This window comes from Zygosaccharomyces rouxii (genome assembly GCF_000026365.1).
Source record: "Zygosaccharomyces rouxii strain CBS732 chromosome D complete sequence".
Lineage (NCBI taxonomy): Eukaryota > Fungi > Ascomycota > Saccharomycetes > Saccharomycetales > Saccharomycetaceae > Zygosaccharomyces > Zygosaccharomyces rouxii.
Window position 1 is genome coordinate 1,304,372 of NC_012993.1, and position 26,318 is coordinate 1,330,689.

The window sequence follows — 26,318 nt, forward strand, 5'->3', positions numbered from 1 at the left end:
GTCTGAATGACAAAATCTGATTTGATGCAGTAGTATGAAAAATCTAAGATGAGAATGGTAGAGATATATAATAAAAAGGCCAATCTATTCTTTGATGCTAATCAGGAATCTTCCAAGATAGCTAATCAAAGGCTATGAGTTACGCTACGAACCCTTTTGGGTTGCCTACAGATCCCAAGAGACTTCCGCCATTTGGAACTCCAGCTTCTGCCATTTCATCAGTTCTATACAACAATTTGAAGACCATCTTCAGTTACAAAACTTTCTCTGATGCTGATTTGCTCGATGCTAGTTTAAAGAAATGGGTTGGTAAGCTTTCCAACGATGTGTTCTTCCAAGAATTGGATGTGAGAAGTGGTGCTGGTTTGAGCGCATTGGGATTCACTCAAAACACTGACGAAACCGTCGGTATTGTAGCTCCCGGTTATGCTTTGCCATATTTCGTCGATGCATTCCAATCTGCAACCCGTACGGCTAAATTTTTGTTTAACATTGGCGCTCTGAGCTACGATGAAGGTACTTCATCCATTGGTAACGACTATGTGACTCCTTTGAATGCAGCCAGACAATTGGGATTCCCAGTGGTGACACCTGTTTCTTCTGATGAGGTGCAAGCAGTTGCTTTATTGGCTACAGCGTTGGCAAGTTTTGGACCTGCTGGAGGTGCTTTGAACCTATTCGATGGTGCCAACTACTCTAGGACGATTTCACAGATTAGAGAGCAAGTGGGTCAAGAAGAAGTATTGTCTAAATTGGCAAAGATTTTGCCTTCAAATTCTTCCTTTGATGATGTTTTAAACAGTTTCGGTGACTTGACTGGTTTGAAGTTGGGAAATTTTGAATACAGTGGTAGTAAAGATGCTGAAACCGTCTTTGTCACCTATGGTTCTCTAGAATCTCAATTGTTCAATGATGCGTTGACTTCTGATGATCAGAAGATTGGTCGTTTGGCCGTAAGAGTTCCATTACCATTTGATTCTGAAAAATTCGTAGCTCTGCTGCCAAAAACCGTTAAGAAAGTCGTTGTCATCAGTCAATCCCTAGATGGTTCTTCACCAACTGTCTTGAAGAGCCATGTTGCTGCATCTCTGTTCTACGAAGCTCGCAGAGGTATTAGCGTCTCTGAGTACATTTACCAACCAAATTTCGTATGGTCACCCTCTGCAGTGGATCAAATTATTGGATCCTTTGTCTTGGGTTTCCAACGTGTTGAGCAATCCTCTGCTAACAGATTTATGTACTGGGCTGGTGATAAGAGCTCTAACATCGATTTGTCTTCGAGATTGGTACATGCCTTGTCATTAGTCGACCAACAGACAATTTCCATGAGGACAAAGTTTGATAACGTCACTAATGCTGGTGTTTTCCAAGCCCAGTTCACTACTGCACCAAACCATGAAGTGACAACAGTCTCTAATTTAGATTCTGCTCAATTGGCCTTTGTCGAAAATATTGCCATCTTGGATGGATTAGATGTTGTGGCCACTGTTGATGAGAATGGTACCATCATTCTAATCTCCAGGAAATCTCTAAAGGACCAAGATTTAAACAAGGGTGAGACCTACGTAAAGACTTTGGGCATCAACGAAGCATTCTTTAGAGCCGCTCACTCTAAGAATATAAAGGTTGTCGTTATTGACGCTGCATCCATTGGTGATAAAGAAGAAACCAAGGGTCGTACTTTGTCTTTTGTCTCCCAGGCCACTTTTTGGAGATATGCTTATGGATTCGACACTGCTGAAAGTGTTCGCCGCGTTTGGACTTCTGCTGGTCCTGACGTGGAATTATTAGCTTCTGTTTTGTCCGATACTATCAACAGTGCTTTCGAAGAAGGCATTAGAGAAGTGCCTACTGAAGCCTTTGAAGATATCCTCAGAGATTCAGAGGAGCAAAAAGAAAGAGGTTCTATCAATGGCAACAACGATTTACCCATCTTTGTCTCTGAAACTTCTTTCACTCCCAACCCGACTACTGTTGAAGACGCACCAACTACAGAGGCTCATTCTGTCTCTGAAATAGCTAAGCAATTGACGTTTAAAGAAGCCTACGGCGTTAAAACAGATTTGAGACCTGATCAACCAACCAAGAACTATGTAGTGAGGGTTAAAGAGAACAGACGTGTTACACCAGAGGATTATGATAGATACATTTTCCACATCGAATTTGATATCAGTGGTACTGGTATGACCTATGATATCGGTGAAGCTCTTGGTGTACATGGTAGAAACAACGAAGCCTTAGTTAAAGAATTTTTGGAATACTATGGCTTGAAAGAAAACGATGTTATCCACGTCCCTAACAAGGATGATAACAAAGTTTGGGAATCAAGAACCGTCTTGCAAGCATTCGTTGAAAACTTGGATATTTTTGGTAAGCCCCCAAAGCGGTTCTACGAGTCTTTAATCAGCTATGCTACTGACGCGGATGAAAAGAGAAGATTAGCAGAGTTAGTTACTGCAGTAGGTGCTGTGGATTTGAAGAACTTTCAAGAAGTGGAATTTTACACTTATGTCGATATTTTGAAGATGTTCCCATCCGCTAGACCAAACTTAGTGGATTTGGTTGAACTAATAGCTCCATTGAAGAGAAGAGAATATTCTATTGCATCTTCTCAAAAGGTTCACCCCAATGAGGTCCACCTGTTGATTGTTGTCGTCGACTGGATTGATAATAAAGGCAGAAAGAGATTCGGTCAAGCCTCCAAATATTTGTCAGATTTGCCAGTTGGTTCTGAATTGGTTGTTAGTGTCAAGCCATCAGTCATGAAATTACCACCAAATCCACAACAACCGGTCATTATGAGTGGTCTAGGTACCGGTTTAGCTCCCTTCAAGGCTATTGTTGAAGAGAAGTTTTGGCAAAAACAACAAGGGTATGACATTGGTGAAGTCTATTTGTTCTTGGGTTCTAGACACAAGAGACAAGAATACTTGTATGGTGAGATTTGGGAAGCTTACAAGGATGCTGGTATTATTACCCATATTGGTGCTGCATTCTCAAGAGACCAACCTCAAAAGATTTACATCCAAGACCGTATTGTGGAGAGTCTGAAGGATCTAAAGACCGCCATGATTGACAAGGTAGGTTCTTTCTACCTATGTGGTCCTACATGGCCTGTACCCGATATCACCAACGCGCTGCAGAAGATCATTGCTGCCGACGCTGAAGAGAGAGGCGTTAAGGTAGACTTAGGTGCAGCCATTGAGGATCTGAAGGAGGATTCCAGGTACATCCTAGAAGTGTATTGAATAACTCTATCAATCTATAATAAAACGATTTGTATTAGTATTTAAAAAGAAAAAAACTATGATGGTCGTTTAAACCGTTCATTTTACATAATGCTAACTACGGAAGTACCGTCTTGGAATCTCGTCCTGAACACTCTATTCGCATTGGAGAACATACCTTCCTTCAAAGATACGACGATAAATTGAGATCCCTTAAATCTCGTCTTGATGAGATGCCCGATATTTTGAGTATGACTCAAATCCAAGGCCGCATCTACTTCATCTAGGATGTACATTGGAGCCGGTCTAAATTGCAAAAGGGCCATAATTAGTGAAAGTGCAATAAGTGATCTTTGACCACCAGATAATTCCACCAAACTTTCTTTCCAAATTCCTCCCAATTTAACTTTAACTTCAAGTCCCTCAGTAACTTCTTTTCCCTCACATGGTACTAACTTTGCAAAAGCATTAGGTAATAAATCTGCTACCACTTCACCAAAATCAACTGTAACTTTCTTCCATGTATTTACTAGTGTTTCTTTCTTGTATTCGTTCAACTTGAAGATAGTTTCTTGGATCTTTTCCTTATCCTTTTCAATTGTTCGAATCATTGTTTTCAATGCAGTCTCCTTTTTCTCCACATTTTCTATCATGCTCATGATATTGATATTAACTTTTCTCTTCAAGTTATCATATCTCTCTTTTAAGAACCCTTCGCGATCTCTATATCGGTGCAAATTGATATTCGGATTTTGTTGTATGATACCTGATACTACTGCTTCATCCATAAGCCAGCTATGACCTTCAAGAAGTTGACTTATACTTTGTTCAATGCCACTAGTACTGTTTTGAAATTTAGTAATATCATTTTTCAATTGCTGCAATTCTAACTCCAGGGAAGATTTCTTTTCTGCTTTAGCATGGATAAGGCCGTTTAATTCTTTTAGTTCTTCATCAATATCAACCAAACGTTTCTTCTCCTCATCAACTTCGGAATGCACATCCGCTAGTGTATGCTCCGCATGTTCAAGTTCAGCAATCAAGCTTTTCTTTTGGTTCTGAAAATTGTCGAGAGAGGTATTCATATGTTCTAGAGCGTCTTCATCTGAGGAGATCTCAGAAGTTAACTGCTCAGTCTCCAGCTGCAAGTTCTGGTAGAGATCATATTTTTTATCTGTTATGCTATCAAGTTTTCCAATTTCTTTGGTAAGACTGTCAATTTCCTTCTTTAGTTTCTCCAATTTAGTTCCCTTATCGTTATTGAATTCCTCCATGTCGTCTTGAATTTTTCGAATTTCATCCTGTAATTGTGACATATACGATTGCTTTTGCTCTATTTCTTCCTCACACTCCCTAATCTGCCTCGTTAAATCATCATTCCTCTTGATAATTTGAGTCGCAGGATTTTCATTCAAGGTTCTTTGGAAGATGCTTAATTTATGAGAAACCAGATTCAGCTTATTCTGTATTTCTTTGGTTTTGGCGGATGCCGATTCTTGTTCTTTCAGTTTGTTAGAAATTACAAGTAACTCATCTTCCAAAACTTTCATTCTCTTAGCCGCCGAGTTATACTTTTGTATATCAACTAACAAAGTACTCTTATTGTTGCGACTTCCCCCTGATAAAGTACCTTCTGGATCATAAACATCACCCTGTTGAGTGATACTTCTGGTGCGTATTTGAGGGTGGAAAGTTAATCTCTTGGCAGTTTCGGCATCATTGCAAACCAAACTATTACCGAAAATGTACTCCATCGCTTTGGATACCTCTTCTTCGTAACCAACTAGGTTAAGTGCCAGTTGAACCTTACCTGGTGCCAGTTGTTTCGCTAATTTTAGACTTTCTGAATTTATAACCCTAGTCGCAATTTTGTTAAGAGGAATTATTGTGACACGCTTCCTCAATTTACCCCTTTCCAATAACTGTGAAGCCGTATTTTGATCATCCACAATTACGTTGAATAGTCGACCACCTGCACAAACTTGAAGTGCCAATGCACTATCGTAATTATTTTCACTTAGAGTGAAAAGTTGGGCTGCAACACCCTTGACTGAATTTGGATCAAATTTCTCGCTAGGCATTGTATAGTTGAATTCAATGTTAGCCACACTTCTTCGTAGATATTCTGTTTCTCTCCCCACGTTGTGTAATTCTTGTCGCATAGAATATTCTTTTTGTCTCAATTCCTTTACAACAGATGGATCGTAACCATATCTATTCAATTCCTCTGTAAATGTATCCTGAATTGATTTGTGCTTTTTGATCTGGTTCAAACCTTCTTCGTTATCCATCCTGGCCTTTTCCAATTTAGGTTTATTGGCATGCAGTTCCTTATTCAAATGCTCAATTTTCAAACGAGATTTTTGTACAACAATTTCAGCCTCTTGTAAATTTCCCTTCGTAGCGGCTAACTGTTCAGTATAACCACCACCTGTGGTACCGACAGAGGAAATACCCGTCTGAAGAGTGGACAACAGCTCTGATTTTTTACTGTGTGACTCTTTTAACTCCTTCCCCTTCTTGTTGAGGTGCCGGTATTCTGCTTCCATATTCTTCCAGGCTTCGGATTTTTCTTCTAATTTCCCTTTGTTGGTTTTGATATTTGCCTTCGTAGATTCCAAATTCTTCGCGGTCTCATTAATGTTTTCCACACAGATGTCAAACGATGCACGAAGCCTTGATAAATTATTCATAAGAGTACTTTCTTGTTTTTCCAACTTTCCTAATTTTCCATCACTGTCCAATTCCTTTTGTTTTTCATAATTGATCCGATTTAGGTCTTCAGTCAAATGCATTACTTCTTCTCCTGTCTTGCTAATCAAACCGTGAAGCTCAGCCATACGGCTTTCACCTGTATCCAATGTTTCCTTGATCGAACTTTGTTTGCCAACCAAAGAATGATATTCATAAGCTAGAACTATTCTTTGTATTTTCTCTAAATCGGTTTGAATTTCTTGAAACTCTAGGAAAATTCTCTTTTCATTTCGCAGCTTCTCCAACTGTGGTTCGATTTCCTCTTGCAATAGAGTTCTGTTCTCCTTTAATTTCAATTCCTTTTTACCCATAGTACGTTCTGCCTTTCCCTTTCTATCTTCAAACATCTTGGTACCTGCTGCTTCTTCTATCAATGATAAAATCTCTGAAGGTTTCATATTCAAGACTTTGGTAATTTTACCCTGCATAATGAGAAAATTTGGATTGTTAATGTTTAATTGCACCGATTGAAATAATTGTAGTACAGATTGCTGTGGAGCTCTATGCCCATTGATCAAGTATTTGGAAGTTCCTCCTAATATGATCTGCCTAGTGACAGATAATTTTGGAGAGTTTTCAAACCCTATCGGTGAGCATTTGGGATCTAAATTACTGAATACAATCGTAACGCTTGCCTTGGTTACACCCGCTTGACCTCTCTTATAGATAAGATCTTGCAATGATGATGCCCTGACGGTCGACATCGATGCAATACCTAAAACAAAGCAGATTGCATCCAAGACATTGGATTTCCCGGAACCATTTAAACCCGTGATTGCATTGAATTGAGGATCCCAATCAGATATAACTGTTCTAGTCGCATAGGATTTAAATCCATCGATAATTAGCTCTTCAATCTTCATTTCCCCTCAGATGGGAGAAAAGGGTAGGTGTTTAAAGAAAGCTGCACCTTTAATGCCACTTAACCACTCTAGATCAATAGATTATACCGATTGGCGGTGGTTAAAGACTTACTGGTCATCGCACCCATTTAGATGTAAACTATTCTTTATGGTAACTAACGTTAAGAGCACATATGTATCATGTGATATCTGCACTCCGGGTAACACCCCTTTGGTAATAATGGTATGAATATAAAATTCCAGAATATTGGAAATTAGCCGCTGAGAGGCAAGAGATAATACTTATAGCATTCAAAACTACTTTAACAAGTGTTAATCACCAAAAGAAGACGCATATATGTGAACATTTCTAGTTTTTTCATTCATCTACATAGTACATCAACAATAAGCTTCATATTTGGAATGTTTTAATAGAAGGTATCCCAAAGCCCAAAACTAGCTCGTTCGATTAATTAAATTTCTGAAACCGTTTAGATACAAAATGACAATATGAGTATAACCATATTTTTATATAATCTAGTCTTGAGTCTTTTGAGAACCACGCAACAAACCGGTTCTTCTAGCAGCAATCAAACCAGCCTTTTGACCAGAAACGGCACCTCTGGAGATGGTAGAGGCCTTACCAATGTGTTGATGGTTACCACCACCGTGAGGGTGATCAACAGGGTTCATGGCAACACCACGAGTCTTTGGCCAAGAGTTTCTCTTAACTCTGTATTTGTGGTAAGCACGACCAGCCTTCAACAATGGCTTATCGGTTCTACCACCACCGGCAACGACACCGACGACACCTCTAGCACCAGAAGAGATGATCTTCTTAGCACCAGATGGTAATCTAACTCTGGTCTTACCGTCATCGTGGTTGTGACCAATGATGATAACATAACCACCAGAAGCTCTAGCCAAAGAACCTCTGTCACCTGGTTTTTCTTCCACGTTAGAAACGATGGTACCTTCTGGTAGAGAAGACAATGGCAAAATGTTACCAACGTTCAAAGAAGCCTTCTTACCAGCGTAGATGAATTGACCGGTGTGAACACCTTCGTTGGCAATGAAGATTTCTTCACGCAACTTGTATCTGTATGGGTCACGGAAGACAACCTTAGCCAATGGGGCACCTCTACCAGCATCGTGAACAATTTGCTTCACGATACCACGGATGTAACCATGACGTTCAGCATAGTCCAAAGTTCTCAATTTAGCGGCACCTTGTCTCAATCTGGTGTGAGAGGTGAAAATGGAGCCAGCACCCTTTCTCTGGTTACGAATAACTCTACCCATTGCTTGCTGATCTTATGGTTCTCTTGGGTCTGCTAAGGTAGCTATATTTTGTCTTACGTTAATCCAATTATTTTTCAAAATGTCATCAACTGCCCTTCCGCCGTGAGTAAGCGTGGGTGATTGCAGAGTGAGTGGTCTCTCTCTCTCCCTCCGGCACTGGGAGGAGAGGTTCGGGAGAGAAGCTCTGCCTAGACGGAGGAGGACTGGGCGGAGAGTCCTCTGCGCAGTCCGCCTAACCATACCATCCGCGCCACCCCTCGCTTGGAGAACCGACGCAAAATCAAAAGGCAAAAATCATTTTCCAAACAATAAATGTATGGGTGTAACAGTCACACAAAGGGATCGCGCTTCACGAGGCGCGTCATTTTTTTTCTAATTTATTTTTGTTTTGAAAAAAAGAAAACTTCATGTATGGAAATGTAAATCGCGGGCATTTCCGAAGCTTCTATGCATATATTTGTTTTTCTCGTTTTATATCTATACGTCATATACAATTCTAGCTATAACATCTATGTGATTTCTTTAAGCAGTCACCTTTTGACTTTGTGGGATTTGTTCCAGTTGTTGAGTATTTTCTGTAGCTTCTTGTAATTGGGCTTGTAATTTTGATTGTGATATAGCATCAACATCTAATTGTTCAGTAGGTGGTGAGTCAGCCATACTTTGTACTTCCTTCAGTTTACTGAGACGAGCTTTTCTGATAGTAATCTTTTTACCATTAAACTTCTTCTTTGATAGTGCCGCCACCACATCATCTAAATTCTCCCTAGTCTTTACGGTAACCAATGCAGCCATAAAGTGACGATGTAATTGTAAATGTTTACCCTTTGGTCTTGTTCTAAAGATCCAAATTTCATTGGGATAATAACTATCTAAATGATCACGAATTTCAATGTCATCGACATCTTTAGGTAAATAACCCAGATAAAGAGTATCGTTAGAATAGGCCATCTCTTGAGGTGAAAGAGAGCTAGAGGCATTGGCTGCTGTAGTTGAAGCAGCAGCATTCCCAGGATTAGTCACATTGGTTCCGTCGTTGCCGCCAGCGGCTTCGGAATTTCTCTCTTGGTCGCCTTCTCTGTGTTCATGAGGTGAAGATTCATTGGATGCCTCGGGAACCGCTTCAGGAGAGGTACTATCACCTTGAGCGGCTAGATCTTCATTAAAAGGTCCAGATGCAGAAATTAAAACATCTCCAGATTCCTTTCTACTTCTTCTCAATTTAGAGAATGTTCTCGATTTACCTACTTTTCTAGAGACCCTTTCAGGAGAATAAGGTACGTATGGTTTCAATCTTAATTCTCTATCCTTAAAGAGTTGGCCATTTAACGATTCAATGGCTTCTTGGGCTTTCTCAGGATTTGGAAACTCGGCATAACCAATACCCAGGGGGCGCACTTGATTGTTTCTAAAGAAGCGCACCGTTTGGCTGGGGATAAGTACTGAGATCACTTGGAACTCTTTAAAATGTTCCAATAATTCATCCTCTGTAGTATTGAAATTTAAATTAGATACGTAAACTCTGTTGGCAGACATTCCTTCTTTTATTATGTCGAAGTACCCAGAACAATAATAGTGATTGTCCTATGAATATTTTTTGAATATAAAATAATATCCAGTTGTCTTTATTTATATTTTCAATACTATCATTGTCCTTATTATTTATTATATCTATTTCCCTGGACCAATTTCACGAATTACTGACGCATGGCACAAAAACCAATGTAATACATTTTTTACACAATAAGAACAATAAAAATAACAATAACAATAGTAATATGAGAATATCGAAGACAATTTCAAACAGTTAGGTTTATTCAACTAACACAAACACTTTAAAAGAGAAAAAAAATTATATATGCTATTGATATACCTTTACACAAGAAGATCGACTTTCCCCCTAAAGATTAACCGCTAACTTAGTTCTTAGCAGCGGCCAAAGCTCTAGCAGTACCGTGCAAAGCGTGCTTGTGGTTTCTTCTAAACTTTGGGTCCACACCCTTTAGAGAAGGGTACTTGAAGGTCTTAGGCTTCTTGATACCGTTCTTGTGAGCCTTCTTAGCTTGGTTGTGGTTCGTATGGTTCTTCGACTTAGCCATTTTGGTTCACTTGGTTTTCTGTCTAGTCGTCAAGACCTTGATGTAGTAAAAAGGGACGACTGCTACTATGTAGAGTATCCTATACTAATTTTCGCTTGAGACTATGCTACCAATGCCATGCCTGTGGTCGATTGCATGGCGATGGACAAAATTTCATTGAGTCTGTTTGGATCCGTGCACTGAAAAAAAAATTGAAATATTTTTCTTTTCAAAACTTCGATGGTGTACAGATGTATATACTTGGATGTACGGATGCACGTCACTCGACATTTAACATGTGATCTTGTGTACACGTGACTTTGTCTCGACTACAGATACACACAGTAGGAGCGATAGACGCTGATATCGGATTTTAGTACTGATCTGATTAGATCTACTTGATATTGTAGAAATTGATCGACGAATAATAGTAATGAATAAATAAATTATCGGCAATTTACATAGAAAGACGTCCTAATGAATATGCATCGAGTGATAATAGTAATAATAATAATGAAAGAATACGTCTGGTCTTTCCTCCTGTCATCTAATCGTTTTCTCTTTAAATAATCACTTTTGATTTTGTTTTGTTTTTTTTTTCTTGGAATCGGTTTATCTTGAATCTTATCTTTTATTCACATGGCTTATTTCAACTTGCTGAATAGTCTTGGTGCAGCACAGTTGTCAACATAGTGAGTCAAATGGAAGAATTCTTCAACACAGTCTTCTTTGTACTCAGCATCTTCGTAACCTGGCTGCTCTTCGGCCTTGTGAACTCTTTCAACACATTCCATAAAGTGGTGAGTCAATTCTTTACCTTCTGGAGTATTTGCGCATTCATCTCTTAGAGAATCCAATGGATCGCCTCCTTCTTCTTCGTCTTCGTCTTCTTCGTCTTCGTCTTCTTCGTCTTCATCTTCTTCCTCGTCGTCACCACCTTCGCTGTCACCACCTTCTTCTTCACCACCTTCTTCTTCGTCTTCTGCTCTGGCAACAGTTGGTGTAAAGGATTCTTTCAATTCTTCCAAATATTCCGTAATGGCGCTAATCATCACTATAAAACTATTATTGTTGAGGAAAAGGAATTGGGAGGGAGAAAACCGTATGTAAGCCCGCCTTGGTTGAATACGACTATAATCAATTAGCTATAGCTCCTTCTAAAATTTTGGTTTGAGCATCCAGAGTTGTTTCGTCAGTTTTCCTAATTTCTTGTTATGCTGGAAAAAAAAAATAAGCGGGAAGCGAAATTGTTTTCCAGCAATTTCATTGGTTCAAGAAGAGAATAAAGCGTGATATTCACGTGTAGCTCAAAGTACATAATACAGTAGTAGAATCGCAGAACTAACGTTCACACTACCCCATTTATAATCCTCTAATATCCACCTTCTGGTATGTCGAATTTTGGTCTTGTTCCGCTGTCCCCGGTCATGTGCTTTTGGTCGCTATGTACGAGCGTGTTTAACCGCCTGTCTCTCCTACTGTACTATAATATAATAAGCGCTAATATTACAAATGTCATACTTAATCCCATTTATTAAACAAAAGAGGAATAAAATAAAATAATCAATAAAACATCATTAATCACCGCATCTAGTGCTTCTCACGTGTTTGCTCCAGTAATTGCTTGATATAAGTACACGCCAGTTCCACTGTTGTGGCTTTGGATGGAATACTAACAGCATCCTTTATTTCTGGCGGGAGTAGTGCATTTAATTCTGCCAGAGCAAAATTTAACCTGTTCCTTCTACCTTGTTCCGCCACCTTATGTACTTCACGCTTACTGTATTCGTCTTCCTCACCGGGGCTAGCAGCACCAGGCGCATTCCCATTGAGACTTACACTCGAAGATCGACTTGTCTTACTTCTCACACGGTGAATACCTTCTTGTCTTGGCGGCTCTGCTGTGACTGCAGCCGCAGTTGCTGCCGCTACCGATGATGATGATGACGTTGAATTAGAATTTGCAGTTGATAACTGCGAATTACGAACTTGTGGCCTTGATTGACTAACACTGTGCCTTGGTCTGATGACGGGTGATTCCGTCGCACGCCAAATTTTACTACCATTATCATTACCGTTGTTGTTGTTATTATCATTGCTATTGTTATTGTGATCATTATTTCCATTAGTCAGGTCAGTTTCCAACGTGCCGTCTGGTGACTGTGATTTATCAGGACTGCCGCTCCTTGGTCTGTTTGAGGGTAAAATTACCTTTGGATAATTCATTAGAGTAGCCGGGGTCACTTTTGATTCTGGCGAAGACGGTACACCAGCATCGGGCGATGGATATTCTTCACCCGCTGGTGCCTGGTGGTGGTTCTGGTTGATATGATTTAACGGTAAGCCATTTTCTGGTAATTTAAATATTAAATCGTCCCATGAATTATTACTATTACAGTTTTTCAAATACTCCGATGAATAGCGTCTTCTTGATGTTAAATTTGGACTGTTTTTGACCACTTTACTCGATGCGCTATTAACCGGAACTCTTTTACCTCTCACAGAAGTAGTTGACGCCGTTCTTCTCGATACGCTCGATTCAGGCAGGGCAAAGTTCAACATTTGCTGCTGATCCGATGCAACTAATGCAGGAGAGGTCAACGGAGAGAACTGGCTATTAACATTTCTATTACTATTCTTCTTTGTCTTGAATCCGCCACTACTAGCACCTAGAAATGGAGTATTCGAATTTGAATTCGAGCACGCACTACCACCTAGAAATGGAGTAGCGTTAGCACTTACGCTGCTGGGATGATTAGGAACTACCATTGGTGACCCCATCGGTGAAAAAACCATATCGGGCCTTACATGACCTTGACCCAGTTGTACTTGCTGCTGCTGCTGCTGCTGTTGTTGTTGGTTGTCATTTCTATTCTCGAACAGCGTATGTGACAGTTGGTCTAAATCCACTTGCATGGACTGCCATTCTACTTTCCCCTGTGAATCATGTTTCTCGTTTAAATAGTCATCAACTTGGTCTAATATGCTCTTTGCTGGATGTATATCGGTTGTGTATCCTTCAGATGGACCCTTAGTCTCCATTATTTGACTTCAGAGACTGTGGCTAAAGCTATTCTACACTAGAAATTTCTATCCTCCCTCTTCTCTTCCTTTCTCTTGTGATGTTTTTGTTATATAGTCCGCGCCGCCTAATGATAAGGTAAGCCGTACAGTCACTATGTAGCACTCTCAGCACGACTATATACTAAAGTTACAATTACAAGTACAATGAGATACAACTATACATACAGTAACAAATATGTCAAAAAGAATGGAGAACTATGTCTCTTTTTTTTGTCAGACCCTGGATGACTGAAAAATTCCTTGACGCGTATTCGGGTCATGCTATTAATTCATTTCCCGTTAGATAATCTATGTATTGATGACCACGTTTCTCTCTTTTCTCTATAAGCTACTTGTTGAAAGTCTTTGACTTCTCCATAGCATGGTGATAAATAATTCCACGTGATTCGGACTAGCTTTTACTTATACGGTCGATATCCTTAGGAGAAATCTTCAGACCATGACGAGTAGATTTACCAACACTTTGTACTTTAAGTCCTCTCTGTCTGCGGGCTTTCCGCTGCTTTTCCTTGGTTTTAATAGTAGTACCGATACGACGTTCGATGTCGTTCTTATAGGTAGACTCAATTCTCCGAAATTGTCCCTTCTTAGTTCTTGACAGAATGATACCAGCGTCCTTGGCCTCTTCTTCATGTCTCTGGATTTTGTGTAGATGTTTGTTAATCATACCCTTACGCACATGCATAGGCACTTTCTCTAACTTCGGAGAATTCCCGTTGGTTGTAGATAGATGGTTTAAATGCATTTCAAGTGCTCTAGCTCTGGATTTACCATGAATTTGGGCATTAGGTTCAGTTGATGGATCCAACGCACTCAGCAGGTGTGATTCGTGTAAAAACTTCTGAAGTTCAACGTCATTCTTTATATTTTGATGTTCGAGGTCGGAGTCTGAATCAGACTCGGGCTTTGAATCCTTATTGTTCAATGGTGTATCCCTCAGAGGTTTACCACTTCGTAGCAGTTTCTGTTCTTTTTTTGATGGTGGTTCATAGGTGCCGCTGGGATCTTGGAATTTAATCACTTTAGGAGCGGATCTGGTAACGGAGGGGGTATACTTATCGCCTTCGAGATTTTCCTCGTCATCATCATCTTCTTCTTCTTCTTCTTCCTCTAGTTCCTCATCACTCTCATCCTCTTTTTCACTAAATCCTTTGAAACTTTCTTGACTTGAACTTTCCTCATCGCTTGATTCGTTGTCAATATTTTTGGTCTTGTCTTCGAATCCCATTGATTCTAACGAGCCAAACTGAGCTTCAAAGGCTCTTCGTTGCTGCTCAAGCATTTTGGCGTAATCGTCAGACATCTTTTCGACGGTATTCTTTCCCAATACTATTACTATTTGTTAGTAGAAATGAGATGAGATGAGCTTATTTGAAAAATTTCCGCTCATCGCCTACATACATGTATACAGTTAAGGTATACGGACAGGCAGGTATACAAGCTTACTATCCTAGAAAATGACTAAATTTGCTGGTTGTATTGATTTGCATGGAGGTGAGGTTAAGCAAATTGTTGGCGGTACTCTCACGGAGAAGGATGATTCACTAAGAACTAATTTTGTATCTAAGCATAAATCCGACTATTATGCTTCACTTTACAAAAAGTATAACGTTACAGGATGCCATGTAATCAAATTGGGTCCCAACAATGACGAAGCTGCTAAACTAGCTCTTCAGGCGGCACCCAAGTTTTTGCAAGTTGGCGGTGGCATTAACGACACAAATTGTCTGGAGTGGTTAGAATACGCAAGTAAAATTATAGTTACTAGTTGGCTATTTGATAAACAGGGACATTTCCAATTGGATAATTTGAAAAAAATCTCACAATTGTGTGGTAGGAATAGGTTAGTTGTCGATTTGAGTTGTAGAAGGGTTAATGACGGCTGGGTAGTCGCAATGAATAAATGGCAAACTCTAACGGATTTACCACTTAACAGAGAAACATTAAAATCTCTAAGTGCGTACACAGATGAGTTTCTAATACATGCCGCTGATGTAGAAGGTCTTTGTCGTGGAATTGATGAAGAATTGGTCTCGCAGCTATCACAGTGGACTGAAGATCTTGATGTTAAGATAGTTTATGCTGGTGGTGCTAAGAGTGTTCAAGATTTGCAGCTGGTTGATAAATTGAGCAAGGGCAAGGTTGACCTAACTTTTGGTAGCTCTCTTGATATTTTTGGCGGATCCTTGGTTAAGTTTCAGGATTGCATCGAATGGAATAAAACGCATTAATTCTTGGAGCTTTCTTTTTTCTTTTATCTACATATACGTATACATACAACACAACATGGTATTCACCACGAATCGTCATAGACGCCAGAACCTCCAGTCGCACCGTAGGGATAGTCATCACCATTCATCATGGTATCGCCATCACCCACTGCGCCCATTGGAGCACCACTTGCAAAATTAACTTTGTCTTGGTCCATTTGCGTTAATGCAAGTAAAATGGAGGCAACTTTCTTCTGCAAAGTATCAATACCACGTAAGACTACTTGGTCAGTGCTTAAAGATCCAACAGATTCTACATTCATGTAAAAGGTATTGGCTGTTGCCCTATAATCAAATGGTTCGCCTTCATTTGGTGGATCTTCGTATTCACTATTTTTCGATAATGGCCACTCCTTAGCAGGATCCTGTTCATGCCAATATTCCGTGTGCTTCAATTTATTCCAAGGATCGTACTCAAATTCTATAGCTGCTGATGGTCCCCATTTAGCGTGTTCTTTAGCGATACCTTTCTTTGCCACACATTTTAGTGTTAATTCTTGACCCTTTCTCAGTTTACAGATTAAAACACCATTTCCCTCCTTATCTTGAATTATTGGATGACCTAGATTACGTCCCATCAAGTTGGAAACAATAACTAAATCCTTTGCATAGACATTTGTTGTACTTTCACTTTCACCAATAGCTTGTAACGTTAGGACGACTGAACATTTATCACAATGGTCTTCACAGAAACAATCACGACAGTACTCCAGTTGCTCAATATCCGTACTCTGTAATGGAATCAGCCCCAGTCTGTGGGCAATAAATTCGTCCGCAAGAACACTTGTATTGGTTTCCACTTCTACAGAATCTATGGCTAGAGTGGGAATTTCTGCAATCATCACTCGCCTTAGCGAGTTAGCCATGGCAAGCTCTACATGTGATAAAATGAAGTCCACATTCTCCCTGGTAGCCTCTCTAATCTTAACTTGGGGTCCTTCTTCACTCATTTTCTGCCACTTGAATTCTTTTCACCCTCGATTACACTTAAAGTCTGGTGAACTTTGAGTACATGTTGAACTTGATTTGAAAAAAGTGCTTAACATAAGAAATGCTGCCTAAAGGAACGAAAAGACGTAAATCACAGAAAACGGATTTTGGGATCGATTGGACTAGATTACTAGCAAATAGATCGTCTCTGATAATATGAGCGGATTGTATCCTATACCTGACACAAGGTTTGAGAGCACATTTAAAAGAGCATTAAATCGAGAAGCTGAAAAGCAGAGAACTCTACAATGGAAAAAGATGGGGGTTGAAGACCCGCTAGTGATTAATCAATTGCAAAAGAACCAGCCTGTTAAAATTAATAGTTATGTGGTTTGTAAAGTAGTGGCAAGAGACGTTATATTTATGCCTCTCGTTCAAGGTCTCTTATGGACTAGTCTTCTAATCACGATGAAACCTTGGTTAAGAAGCGTGATTCAAAACGGTAGAAAATTCGGTACTTTTATCTATAGGACGGTACTGGGTACTGATCTAATTAAAAAGAAGCAAGTATAGGAAATTACATGACATACAATATTATTTACAGAAGGAAAAAAATTGTTTATGATGTAGCTTCGAATTCAGGTAAATTGTCTGGAACCACCACGAACGAATTCAATGATTCTCCACCCTTCAGTCTCTTCATCTTCCACGTTTTCAGGATCTCTAGTAAAGACCATTGCGTACGAACTCATTAAAATGTTAGATTCGTGACCTGCTGCCACCTCACCAGACTTTATACTTCTGTACAATTGAATCTCTTGAGCTCTGCAACCAACAATTAGAACTGGGATATCTTGTGGTGGCAACAATTTGGCACTAACGATATCCACACCTCTAATATCTAAGATACGACTGTCGGCAAACAATTTTTGATCCCTGAAGAACTTTTGTTGAGCTGCATAAACGTTAAATGGAGCTTCACTAAACCATTTTTTCAATGTTTTCTCATCACCTTTAGCGTAAGCTTCCAAAACTTCAGGGATGACATAATCTCTCAATTGTCTAGTAAAACCTTCACTGGTAAACGATGGATCTAACAATTTGAACTGTCCGATAACTTTAGCAGTCTCGGTTTCAGCAAAAAATCCACCAACCTTATTAGTGATCTTTCTTAAAATTACAATTAGAGGATTTTCATTTTCGTTCCAAAGTCTTACTTTCAATTGTTGAATAGCACGACCAATAAAGGTCTTTTCTCTAAAATCTTCCACTTTTTTACCTAAAGATTCCTTAGCTTCGATGTTTGTGGCCACCAAAGCGGTACCTGCTTCTTCGTTACTTCTAATGGCTCTGGCTCTTTTACCAGATGCAATTTCTCTTTCACGCTTTATTTTTCTCTGTTCTTTCGTTAAAAATCCACCATAACGAGATGTGTCTGCATCTTCCATGACTTCTGAAACATCCTTGTAAATTTTGGTATTCCTCACTGGTTCAAAACTCTTATCTAGTTTTTTAGCGGTTGCAGATGCTGCACTTCTAGTAGATTTGGCAATCTCCGATTCCCATGCCTTGCTAGCAATACCTTCAACCGTTTCACCAGTCTTTTGTAGAGTTTTACCAACGATGGTAGATCCTTTTTGAGCTCTTAAATAAGCTTCTCTGGCTCTTTTCACACCTTCAGAATCACCTAAACGTCCAGATGCATCCTGTAATGTTTTAATATTCTCTTGTAGCTCTTGAGACTTCTCCCATTCTTTCTTGAAAGTATCACGGAAAATCTGAAGTGGACTACGACCTTGTAAAGACCTAGATGAAGTCGAAAAGAGTGCAACTGACCTCTGTGTTACTATTCCCTTGTACATGTTATATTATCTTATAGGTGGCCGGAAGAAGGAAGAAATAATACTGCACCTGCACAGTAAAACCAAACTAGCAGAAACTAGTGAAAATCTCTGATAACTCTCGAATCGAGTTCCTTGACCCTTTTTACAAGTCTTCTTTTGATGGTTTTAACTCTGGTTAAAGTTAAACTTTGTTCGTCCAATGTTTGAAAATTTTTGCATCTTGCAAGCGGTGAAAAAGTTGATTCGGATTTTGACAAGAGCAAGATGAGGTTAAATGTGGTCGTTTTCAATTCCTGAAAGCATCTATAGATTCCTTGGAATGTTCCGCATCTATTGATACCAATTTGAAGAGACTTCCTTTCGTTTTTTGAGTACTTTTATGCCCCCTTTGGTTTAAACGATCGGTGTCCGTACAGTTTGATGCTCAAGAGCATTGAAATTGGGATGAAGGTTCAAAAAATTTACAGATGGTTCATGTTAAACTCATCACATAGAGAAATCATTTCAGAGACCTCTGGTTTTCAGTCTATCCATATTCAATATTATTTCTGCTAGTTAAAAAATTGTAAGAGAGGTTCAAATCTGACTTTTGAGGATCTCTCATGTCGAATAAAAGACGGAGGATCCAAGGTCTTTTGCCGATCAATACGATTCAGTCCCATGGTGGTACCAAAGACGATAGACATAGTCATGAGAATAATGGTGATACATATCCAAGCGTAGATTTGAATGGTTCAGGATCTCCTAGAAGGTACAGAGAATTTAGAAAAGATCCTCGAGTGGTAGAGGAATTGAATCATTCGTCAACTAGGGATTTCTTGCCCCTAGGAGATGATAGCGAAACGTTTGAAAGAGCTGCAGAAAATAAAGAGGGAAAAGAAGACCAGAATCAAGAAGAAGATCAAGCTCAACATCAAGATTTTGAAACTTTGGAAGAGACCACGCCTTTGAGACGTAGCATTAAAAGGGCCAATGGGTTATTATTTGCATCACCTGCAGAAGATGAGATTAAACATGGATTCAATGGAGTAGCGGCAACTGCACTTAAGGTGACAACATCTGGTGTTTTGAGAACTGTTGATATAAGGAAACAGATGGATGAAAAGAATCAATGCCTTATGATATTCCATAATGATTCACAGGGACCTAGAGTCAATTTTACCCATCGAAATTTTGAAATTAAAAATTCTCAATTGGAACTTTTGCGTGATTGTGAAATGGTAATCTTTGATAAAGATAGCACTTGCATGGCAATGGTTTTGAAAGATCTGAGATTTATAGATATGGATATCAAATCCAAGGTGGGACGTATACAGACGAAATTGTTATTGTGGATGAGTGACATGGAAGGTAAAGATAGTAGAATTAATAAAGTTAAGAATACTGTTACTGCGAATCAAAGTATTCAAACTAAGACGATGGAAGGTAGAGCTTTAGTGGTTAAAAAATTAAATGAAATTGCTATTCAGGATTGTAAAAGATCGGTTTTTACGATATCTTCAGATGATGCTGTGGAGAGATTAAAATCTAAAAGGAATTTTTTGGATAAAAAGAATTTCTCATCATTGGGACCTCAGAAAAGGTTATCACAATATGCCTCCTCAGCTAGTCACAAGATACATGTACCGAGAACCCCTGTAGTCCATGATTTAGATGAGCCTCCCCTACCAAAAGTATCTGCCAAAGATTTTTATCATTCTAATACAGAGCACACTAATACTACTGATAACACTACAGATTTGTCCTCACCCGGTGAAAAGGTAGAAAAAGTAGAAACGGAACAAAAGAAAGATCCTTCGGAAGGGGTGAGAAGATCTGATAGGACCAAGAGTCGAAGTCCCGCACTGAAGCAAAGTACGCTTTGGGATTTGGATTCTGAAAAAGATTTTGAAACACCAGAGATTTTCAAACCAAAATTACGCCATAAATTTGAAGACGGGTCCAAATATACGATAACGAATCAAGATTTTAGATGTCTTTACAATCATGATTGGATTAATGATAGCATTTTGGATTTTTTCACCAAGTATTATGTGGAAAATTCAATTGAAAGGGGAATAGTGAAAAGGGATGAAGTTCATATAATGTCATCTTTCTTTTATACCAAATTGGTTAGTGATCCTAGTAACTATTATGGGAACGTGAAAAAATGGGTGAACAATTGTGATCTTTTCAAGAAGAAATATGTCGTGGTGCCGATTAATAACAGTTATCATTGGTTTGGTTGCATTATTACCAATTTGAATGTCTTGTACAATCATTTTAAAGGTTTGGATACGGTTAGTCATTTTTTGCAGGCAAATGATGGCAAGAATCCAAATGCTGGATCTGGGAAGGTAGAAGATGATGAAATTTCCGTGAGTACGCCTATTGTAACGATACTCACGTTTGATTCATTAAGGCAGACACACACTAGAGAAATTGATCCAATAAAGGAGTTTTTAATGGCTTATGCCAAGGACAAGTATTCAATGGATATTGATAAAACTCTGATTAAGATGAAAACTTGCATGGTCCCTCAACAACCAAATATGAGCGATTGCGGGGTTCATGTTATCCTCAATACCAAGAAATTCTTTGAAGATCCGAAGGCTACAATGGATATGTGGAGAATGACAAAGATAAGAAATAAGCAATCCACTAGGGTAGTCAATGAATATTTTGATAGAGCTTCTCGTTCTGGGGCAAGGAAAGATCTTAGAAATGTATTATGGGATCTACAGAAAAAACAGATAGAGTTGATGAAAGAGAGAAACGAATACATTCCAGAAGAAGATAGTGGTCTAAAAAATGAGGATGAAGATGACGGAGACATCGAAATAATAGAGAATTTCCCACAGAATGAGAAAGAAAGTACTGATCAGGGACCATCAAAAGACTTGGTAGAAGTAGCTCCTGATCAACGATTGTCCCCGAAGTCTGCTGTAAAGAAATCATTAGAGAATTCGCCCACTCCAGCTAACGATGTCCAAGAAAAAGATTTAGCAAAGAGCAAGGATGATAAAATCAGCATTGATAGAGATAGGATGGTTTACCATTCTAAACATTCTTCTCCCCAGCGTCATGTGTTGGAAAGCTCCCCAATTGGAGAGAGACCAGATGAGAACAATAGGAAAAATTCGGATGGACTCAGTTCTCCCTACTTTGGTGATTCACCATTGAAAAGAAGGGCGCCTTCCTTTGGTTATAAACCTCGTGAAACTATATTATCACCGAAACACAGCAGTTTCGTCGATGTGCATGAATCTGACCAAGAAGAACGTCGTAGGGCAAGCTCTACTTCTCTTAAAAGTTCTGCTTCTCCGGTGATCCTCACCAATGAAATGCCTTATGGTAAGAAGTTACCTGTAACTACGAATCATTTTTATGGTGAGAGATCATCTCCATCTTCCTCCAGTGAAAAAGCCCTTATTTCTGATCTAGATCAAGATAGCGATGTCAATCTAGTTGGTGGGACCAAGTCTGAACTTGTCGGTAAAGATGATAAGTTGAGTCATTTACAACAAGAGTTTGAAAGGGAATTGAATGATAATATTAGTCAAACTAAAGATGTTGGTATGTTTTTAAATCGGCCTAATAAAAGACAATTGCGTCCTGTTCTTGTCAATAGCTCTAGAAACATTTTGGAAAACGATATCCACAACGTCAATCGCGTTGGTGACGAACCATCTAACGCAGTCATAATTTCTCAAAATGATGTACAAGCAATATCATCGGAAGAAAAGAAATGAGTTTTGATATAAAAGTGAGCAGCATATATAGTACTTTACATTTTCGGAAAGGAGTACCCTCCATATTTTTTAGAAAATCTCTTTAATTAGCATTAACTTAATAGTAACAGAAAATATTGACTTAATATTAACAAAAAATATTGACGATGAGACAATCGTATATATATATAAATCTACAACAAACATACAACTGACACACGTAAATGCAAAGGAAATGGCAGTAGAGAAACGATAATGACTTTATTTCACAAATTGGGTTTATTCATTATTGGAAAAATTTTCCAAAATTCTTCCCCTAGCGTAAACCTCGTCCTTTACGTTTTGAACAGCGGCACCAAACCATTTCTTAGAAGTGGCACCAATGGACCAAACCAAATGATTACCGAGGATGATGCAAATCATAATATAGCACAAGTGTTGGGGTACTGTCCATGGTACAGAATCGGATTCTGGCATTAATCTGTAACGCCATAAAAATCTAAAGGATGCACCCCATGATGTGTAGACTTCAGGATGAATCCAATATTCTACAGTGGACATGAATAACCATGAGATCACCAAGGGGAAAGTCGTTATTAACATGAACTTCATTCTTGTGAACAAAGTTTTAATAAAAAGCTTGAACATCATAGAAAAGGTACGATTTCTGTAACCGTAAACTTCAGCAGATAATTTGATCCCATTGATACACATGAATAACACCAGGAAGTTCAGAGATTCGTAATCTGATACCTTCTTTAGATATTTTGAAACGAAAACGCCTTTCTTGGGAAAGAACATCTTAATCACATACTCTAGGGCAAATGTTCTAAATTGTTCCCAGTTGAAAGCCACGGTTTGTAATAAAATGTAAATTAAAGTGAAAAACATCAGAAGAGCTGTAACAGATTTCACTTCCCCACGGTTTAAAATGTTAGATAATACAGTTGTCCAGCTCATTTCACGGTTCAAAGTATCTAACTCGACTTGCTGACCACGACGAACTTCACCAGCATCTTGTTCATTTTCTTCGCCACCCACAGGAACAATGTGATCGTTCAAATTAATCCTAGATAATTTATAATGGTGGTATTTTTCCAATAAGACAGATCCCAATACAGCACCCGCGCAAACAAAGAAAATGTCGAGCTGTTTATATTTCAGTTTCATCATGTAAAGTGTACTTTCCCGGGCAGTTTCTTGATTAAAAGTCCCCAACAGCACTAGAAACACAACTGGCGTGATAAGAGTTGTTACCAAATATTGACAGCCAATTGCCGTGGATAGGACTAGAACAGAGGCAAATAACCACACGAAAGCAATGAGCAAGGAATATCTCATTCTGAAACTTGGTGGGGTGTAAACAATTGAGTAACCATCAAATTCGGTATTCTGTTCGTCCAAATAACCGAAGTCACCGGAGTTCTGTCTATTCCTTTCTTTAATGGCTTCCAGATCCAAAGGTTTTAATAGCTTATCATCCTTAGTAACAGGTACAAACAGAGTTTGGACATAATTTCTCGAAACAATATCTGAAGAGGGAACACGCATTAAAATACCATCAGGAATGAAATACGCATGAACAGAAGAATTCATACGGAAAAGTTCATTTGCCTGACTCAAAGTTTTAGGAGCAGTGAAAAGGTCAGGATTTGACCACTGAGCCTTCTTTGCATTGAAAAATCTGTAAAACAGATTACGGTACAAAATGTATCCTCTTTCAGTAGGAACTTCACCACCCAAAATGAATGAAGAAAGACGAAGTTTTCTAGTGGAAACATCGAATGCACGAATCCAATATTTTCTCACGTATAAATTGACCGATGGCTTGGATTCGATAATCAGTTTAGTGAAATAAAATGGAGCAATAAAACATTCTAAAGTTTTAACTTTACTCTCGAAAAATAAATTGGAAGTGACAAGCATCTTGGACTGTAGCAGATGAGGGAATAAAACTCTTGTATGAAACCCAAATCCAACAATTATGAAGACAGCATAGATGAACATAGATAACAACAGTCTAGATAACTGGATGTTCAAAGGATGGATTAAACTGTCTTGTAAAATCTTGATATTTGGATCATCAGGAGATCTGATAAAGAATAGAACACCTGGTCTTATAATGTGCAACCTAATCATTCCGATATATTTGGCAAACCAATACATGTAAAGGGTCCCAACGGTCCAATAAACGAAAAAGATCAGAGGTGGCCAAAATTTACAAATTTCCGGAGCCCAAGTGTAACTACCTGGAGACAACATGGGAGCAAATAGGGCAAAATCCAACAATAATCCGGCCAAAATGGGGAAACCTGCAAGTTCAATGAAGAAAAGAGTAAAAACTTTGAAAGTACATTTTATGGCAAATAAAATTTGGAAGACGAGTCTTCTAGTACGATTTCTCATACCATTAGTACGACTGTAACCTTTTGAGATCCATTCGGAACCCAAGCTTACCAATCCAATAGCGGTCGCATAGCATGTGACTGCTGGTATGCTCCTGATGATGATGGAAGATTTCATTGTATTTTTAGTGTATCCGTAGTAGTACTCGGTAATAAAGCTAACCACATCACCAATCAGCCATTGATTAAATGAATCGTAAAAGGGCACTTTATCCATAGCGTATGAATGAGCCTTGGAAAGACGCAATAGATAGTACAGACGAAGTGCACCATGGCAGAAAATCTTTATCAAGCCCAAATAACATTTTAGGAGTCCATAACCGATGAATGTTGGGATCAAGTATGAGAGACCTAAGTATCCAGCGATCACAACAACAGCCACACAGAAATATGCAAGTACATTGAACAAGTTCAGTTTTAGGTTTATTATGATTGGAGGTGGTAATTGTTGGTTTACATCCTCATCCTCAAAATTTTCTGCATTAAAAACCTGTGGTTGTTCTTCTTCCTGTTCGGGTACTTCGTCTTGTGCGTTTTGGTTATGTGGCTGTGGCCCTTCCTGTTCCTGTGCTGGTTCCTGCTCATGTTCTTGTTGGTGCTGCTGCTGTTGTTCATTATTACCAGCCATGCGTGCATCCATCATATCATCAAATTGAGCCTGTGCTCTGTGATTTTCAAAGACTTCTTGTGGACGAGGCAAAATATCATTAGGACGGTCTTGTTCCTCTTGACCTGGACCTTGGCCAAACAAATGGGTTCCTTGGAAAGAATTTTGGTTGATTTGAGGTCCTTCATTGTCCTGTTCATCTTCAGTAAGTTCATCATCTTCGTGAACATGAGGTGATGTAGCTCTAGGTTCATATTCTGGTGGTCTCTCGTTGTCATCGTCTTGTTCAGAATTGTGTTGAACTTCTGGGTCGTTTTCTTCATCAAGACGAAGAGCATTACGAATAGCTTCGCTATTACGAAGTTCGTCTCTAGCTCTCATTATTTTAGCCACATTTTCAATCGTTTCATCATCCATTAGTGGAAATCTTTCCTTTAATTGAGTTTTCAAAAGTTCTTCCTTGGTGAATTGGGGCCCAATCTTGTGCAGTACCATTTTACCAAACACGCTTTCTCTAACAATCATATCGTATTGAAAGTAAAGACCAATGTGAAGAACTACCACCATAAAGAGTTGCCAAGCGGTAAACCTGTAATTAAGAGCCAATTGGATGGCATAAGTAGTGTCTGTGATTTTTTCAGGAATATCATAACGATAACCAAAGATAACACTGTCGTAGAAGCTGTTTGGATAGGGCATTTCGCCATCTAACAACATCGTGTAAATCTTACCGAAAGCATTCCACACTAAAAGTGTCATAAAACAGAATAAAAACCCTGCTAAAATTGATGTGACTTTAACTTTTAAGAAGCTTAAAAATGAAATGGTGCTTTTCTTTAGGAACAAAGACAAGGGTATTCTTTCTGGCATATTTTCAGCATAAGTTGTCTTAAAGTTGATGGGATGATGACAAATGTCACAATTCACAGTCGTCCCCGGTTTACTCACGTCGATATTCTTGGATGCAGTCCATTCCAAAAGACATGATTCATGAATGTATTTGATTGATCCTTTACACTTACATGGATGGTATAGCGCATTGTCACTTACAGCTTCACCTCTGCATATACGGCAGGTAGCGCCTGCCATTGATTCCTCATTCTCTAACTTATCACTAGGTTGTTCAGGCTGCTTAGGTGGATCATATACTCCTTGAGCGCCATCAACCTCCATTTTTCAACGTATTGACGAGAAAAAATGACGGGTTTTTGATTCCTCAGAAAGACTTCAATCGTTCTTGTAGTGCTGTCTATCACAGGATACTA

At 38.9% G+C, this 26,318-nt stretch overlaps 13 protein-coding genes across 13 annotated transcripts; 4 read left to right on the plus strand and 9 right to left on the minus strand.

Annotated features, from left to right (window-relative positions):
- Positions 1-134: 134 nt before the first annotated feature.
- On the plus strand, positions 135-3,248 carry MET10 (sulfite reductase subunit alpha; the record flags this gene model as incomplete). The annotated part of the gene is made up of 1 exon (XM_002497064.1): positions 135-3,248. The coding sequence occupies one exon, from the start codon at positions 135-137 to the stop codon at positions 3,246-3,248; it is 3,114 nt and encodes a 1,037-aa protein (XP_002497109.1).
- An 83-nt stretch (positions 3,249-3,331) lies between these two features.
- Positions 3,332-6,844, minus strand: SMC2 (condensin subunit SMC2; the record flags this gene model as incomplete). Its single annotated transcript, XM_002497065.1, has 1 exon — positions 3,332-6,844. The coding sequence occupies one exon, from the start codon at positions 6,842-6,844 to the stop codon at positions 3,332-3,334; it is 3,513 nt and encodes a 1,170-aa protein (XP_002497110.1).
- A 516-nt stretch (positions 6,845-7,360) lies between these two features.
- On the minus strand, positions 7,361-8,125 carry ZYRO0D15664g (60S ribosomal protein uL2; the record flags this gene model as incomplete). The annotated part of the gene is made up of 1 exon (XM_002497066.1): positions 7,361-8,125. The coding sequence occupies one exon, from the start codon at positions 8,123-8,125 to the stop codon at positions 7,361-7,363; it is 765 nt and encodes a 254-aa protein (XP_002497111.1).
- A 522-nt stretch (positions 8,126-8,647) lies between these two features.
- On the minus strand, positions 8,648-9,661 carry RRT5 (Rrt5p; the record flags this gene model as incomplete). The annotated part of the gene is made up of 1 exon (XM_002497067.1): positions 8,648-9,661. One exon carries the CDS (start codon positions 9,659-9,661, stop codon positions 8,648-8,650), a length of 1,014 nt encoding a protein of 337 aa, XP_002497112.1.
- Positions 9,662-10,847: 1,186 nt separating this feature from the next.
- On the minus strand, positions 10,848-11,255 carry QCR6 (ubiquinol--cytochrome-c reductase subunit 6; the record flags this gene model as incomplete). The annotated part of the gene is made up of 1 exon (XM_002497068.1): positions 10,848-11,255. The coding sequence occupies one exon, from the start codon at positions 11,253-11,255 to the stop codon at positions 10,848-10,850; it is 408 nt and encodes a 135-aa protein (XP_002497113.1).
- A 538-nt stretch (positions 11,256-11,793) lies between these two features.
- PHO4 (phosphate-sensing transcription factor PHO4) lies at positions 11,794-13,245 on the minus strand (the record flags this gene model as incomplete). The annotated part of the gene is made up of 1 exon (XM_002497069.1): positions 11,794-13,245. The coding sequence occupies one exon, from the start codon at positions 13,243-13,245 to the stop codon at positions 11,794-11,796; it is 1,452 nt and encodes a 483-aa protein (XP_002497114.1).
- A 433-nt stretch (positions 13,246-13,678) lies between these two features.
- Positions 13,679-14,590, minus strand: FAF1 (Faf1p; the record flags this gene model as incomplete). Its single annotated transcript, XM_002497070.1, has 1 exon — positions 13,679-14,590. One exon carries the CDS (start codon positions 14,588-14,590, stop codon positions 13,679-13,681), a length of 912 nt encoding a protein of 303 aa, XP_002497115.1.
- Positions 14,591-14,744: 154 nt separating this feature from the next.
- Positions 14,745-15,518, plus strand: HIS6 (1-(5-phosphoribosyl)-5- ((5-phosphoribosylamino)methylideneamino)imidazole-4-carboxamide isomerase HIS6; the record flags this gene model as incomplete). Its single annotated transcript, XM_002497071.1, has 1 exon — positions 14,745-15,518. One exon carries the CDS (start codon positions 14,745-14,747, stop codon positions 15,516-15,518), a length of 774 nt encoding a protein of 257 aa, XP_002497116.1.
- A 62-nt stretch (positions 15,519-15,580) lies between these two features.
- On the minus strand, positions 15,581-16,507 carry RPB3 (DNA-directed RNA polymerase II core subunit RPB3; the record flags this gene model as incomplete). Its single annotated transcript, XM_002497072.1, has 1 exon — positions 15,581-16,507. One exon carries the CDS (start codon positions 16,505-16,507, stop codon positions 15,581-15,583), a length of 927 nt encoding a protein of 308 aa, XP_002497117.1.
- A 196-nt stretch (positions 16,508-16,703) lies between these two features.
- Positions 16,704-17,060, plus strand: ZYRO0D15818g (uncharacterized protein; the record flags this gene model as incomplete). The annotated part of the gene is made up of 1 exon (XM_002497073.1): positions 16,704-17,060. The coding sequence occupies one exon, from the start codon at positions 16,704-16,706 to the stop codon at positions 17,058-17,060; it is 357 nt and encodes a 118-aa protein (XP_002497118.1).
- A 65-nt stretch (positions 17,061-17,125) lies between these two features.
- Positions 17,126-18,349, minus strand: TIM44 (protein translocase subunit TIM44; the record flags this gene model as incomplete). The annotated part of the gene is made up of 1 exon (XM_002497074.1): positions 17,126-18,349. One exon carries the CDS (start codon positions 18,347-18,349, stop codon positions 17,126-17,128), a length of 1,224 nt encoding a protein of 407 aa, XP_002497119.1.
- A 584-nt stretch (positions 18,350-18,933) lies between these two features.
- ULP2 (SUMO protease ULP2) lies at positions 18,934-22,062 on the plus strand (the record flags this gene model as incomplete). Its single annotated transcript, XM_002497075.1, has 1 exon — positions 18,934-22,062. One exon carries the CDS (start codon positions 18,934-18,936, stop codon positions 22,060-22,062), a length of 3,129 nt encoding a protein of 1,042 aa, XP_002497120.1.
- A 258-nt stretch (positions 22,063-22,320) lies between these two features.
- On the minus strand, positions 22,321-26,226 carry SSM4 (E3 ubiquitin-protein ligase SSM4; the record flags this gene model as incomplete). The annotated part of the gene is made up of 1 exon (XM_002497076.1): positions 22,321-26,226. The coding sequence occupies one exon, from the start codon at positions 26,224-26,226 to the stop codon at positions 22,321-22,323; it is 3,906 nt and encodes a 1,301-aa protein (XP_002497121.1).
- Positions 26,227-26,318: the final 92 nt, after the last annotated feature.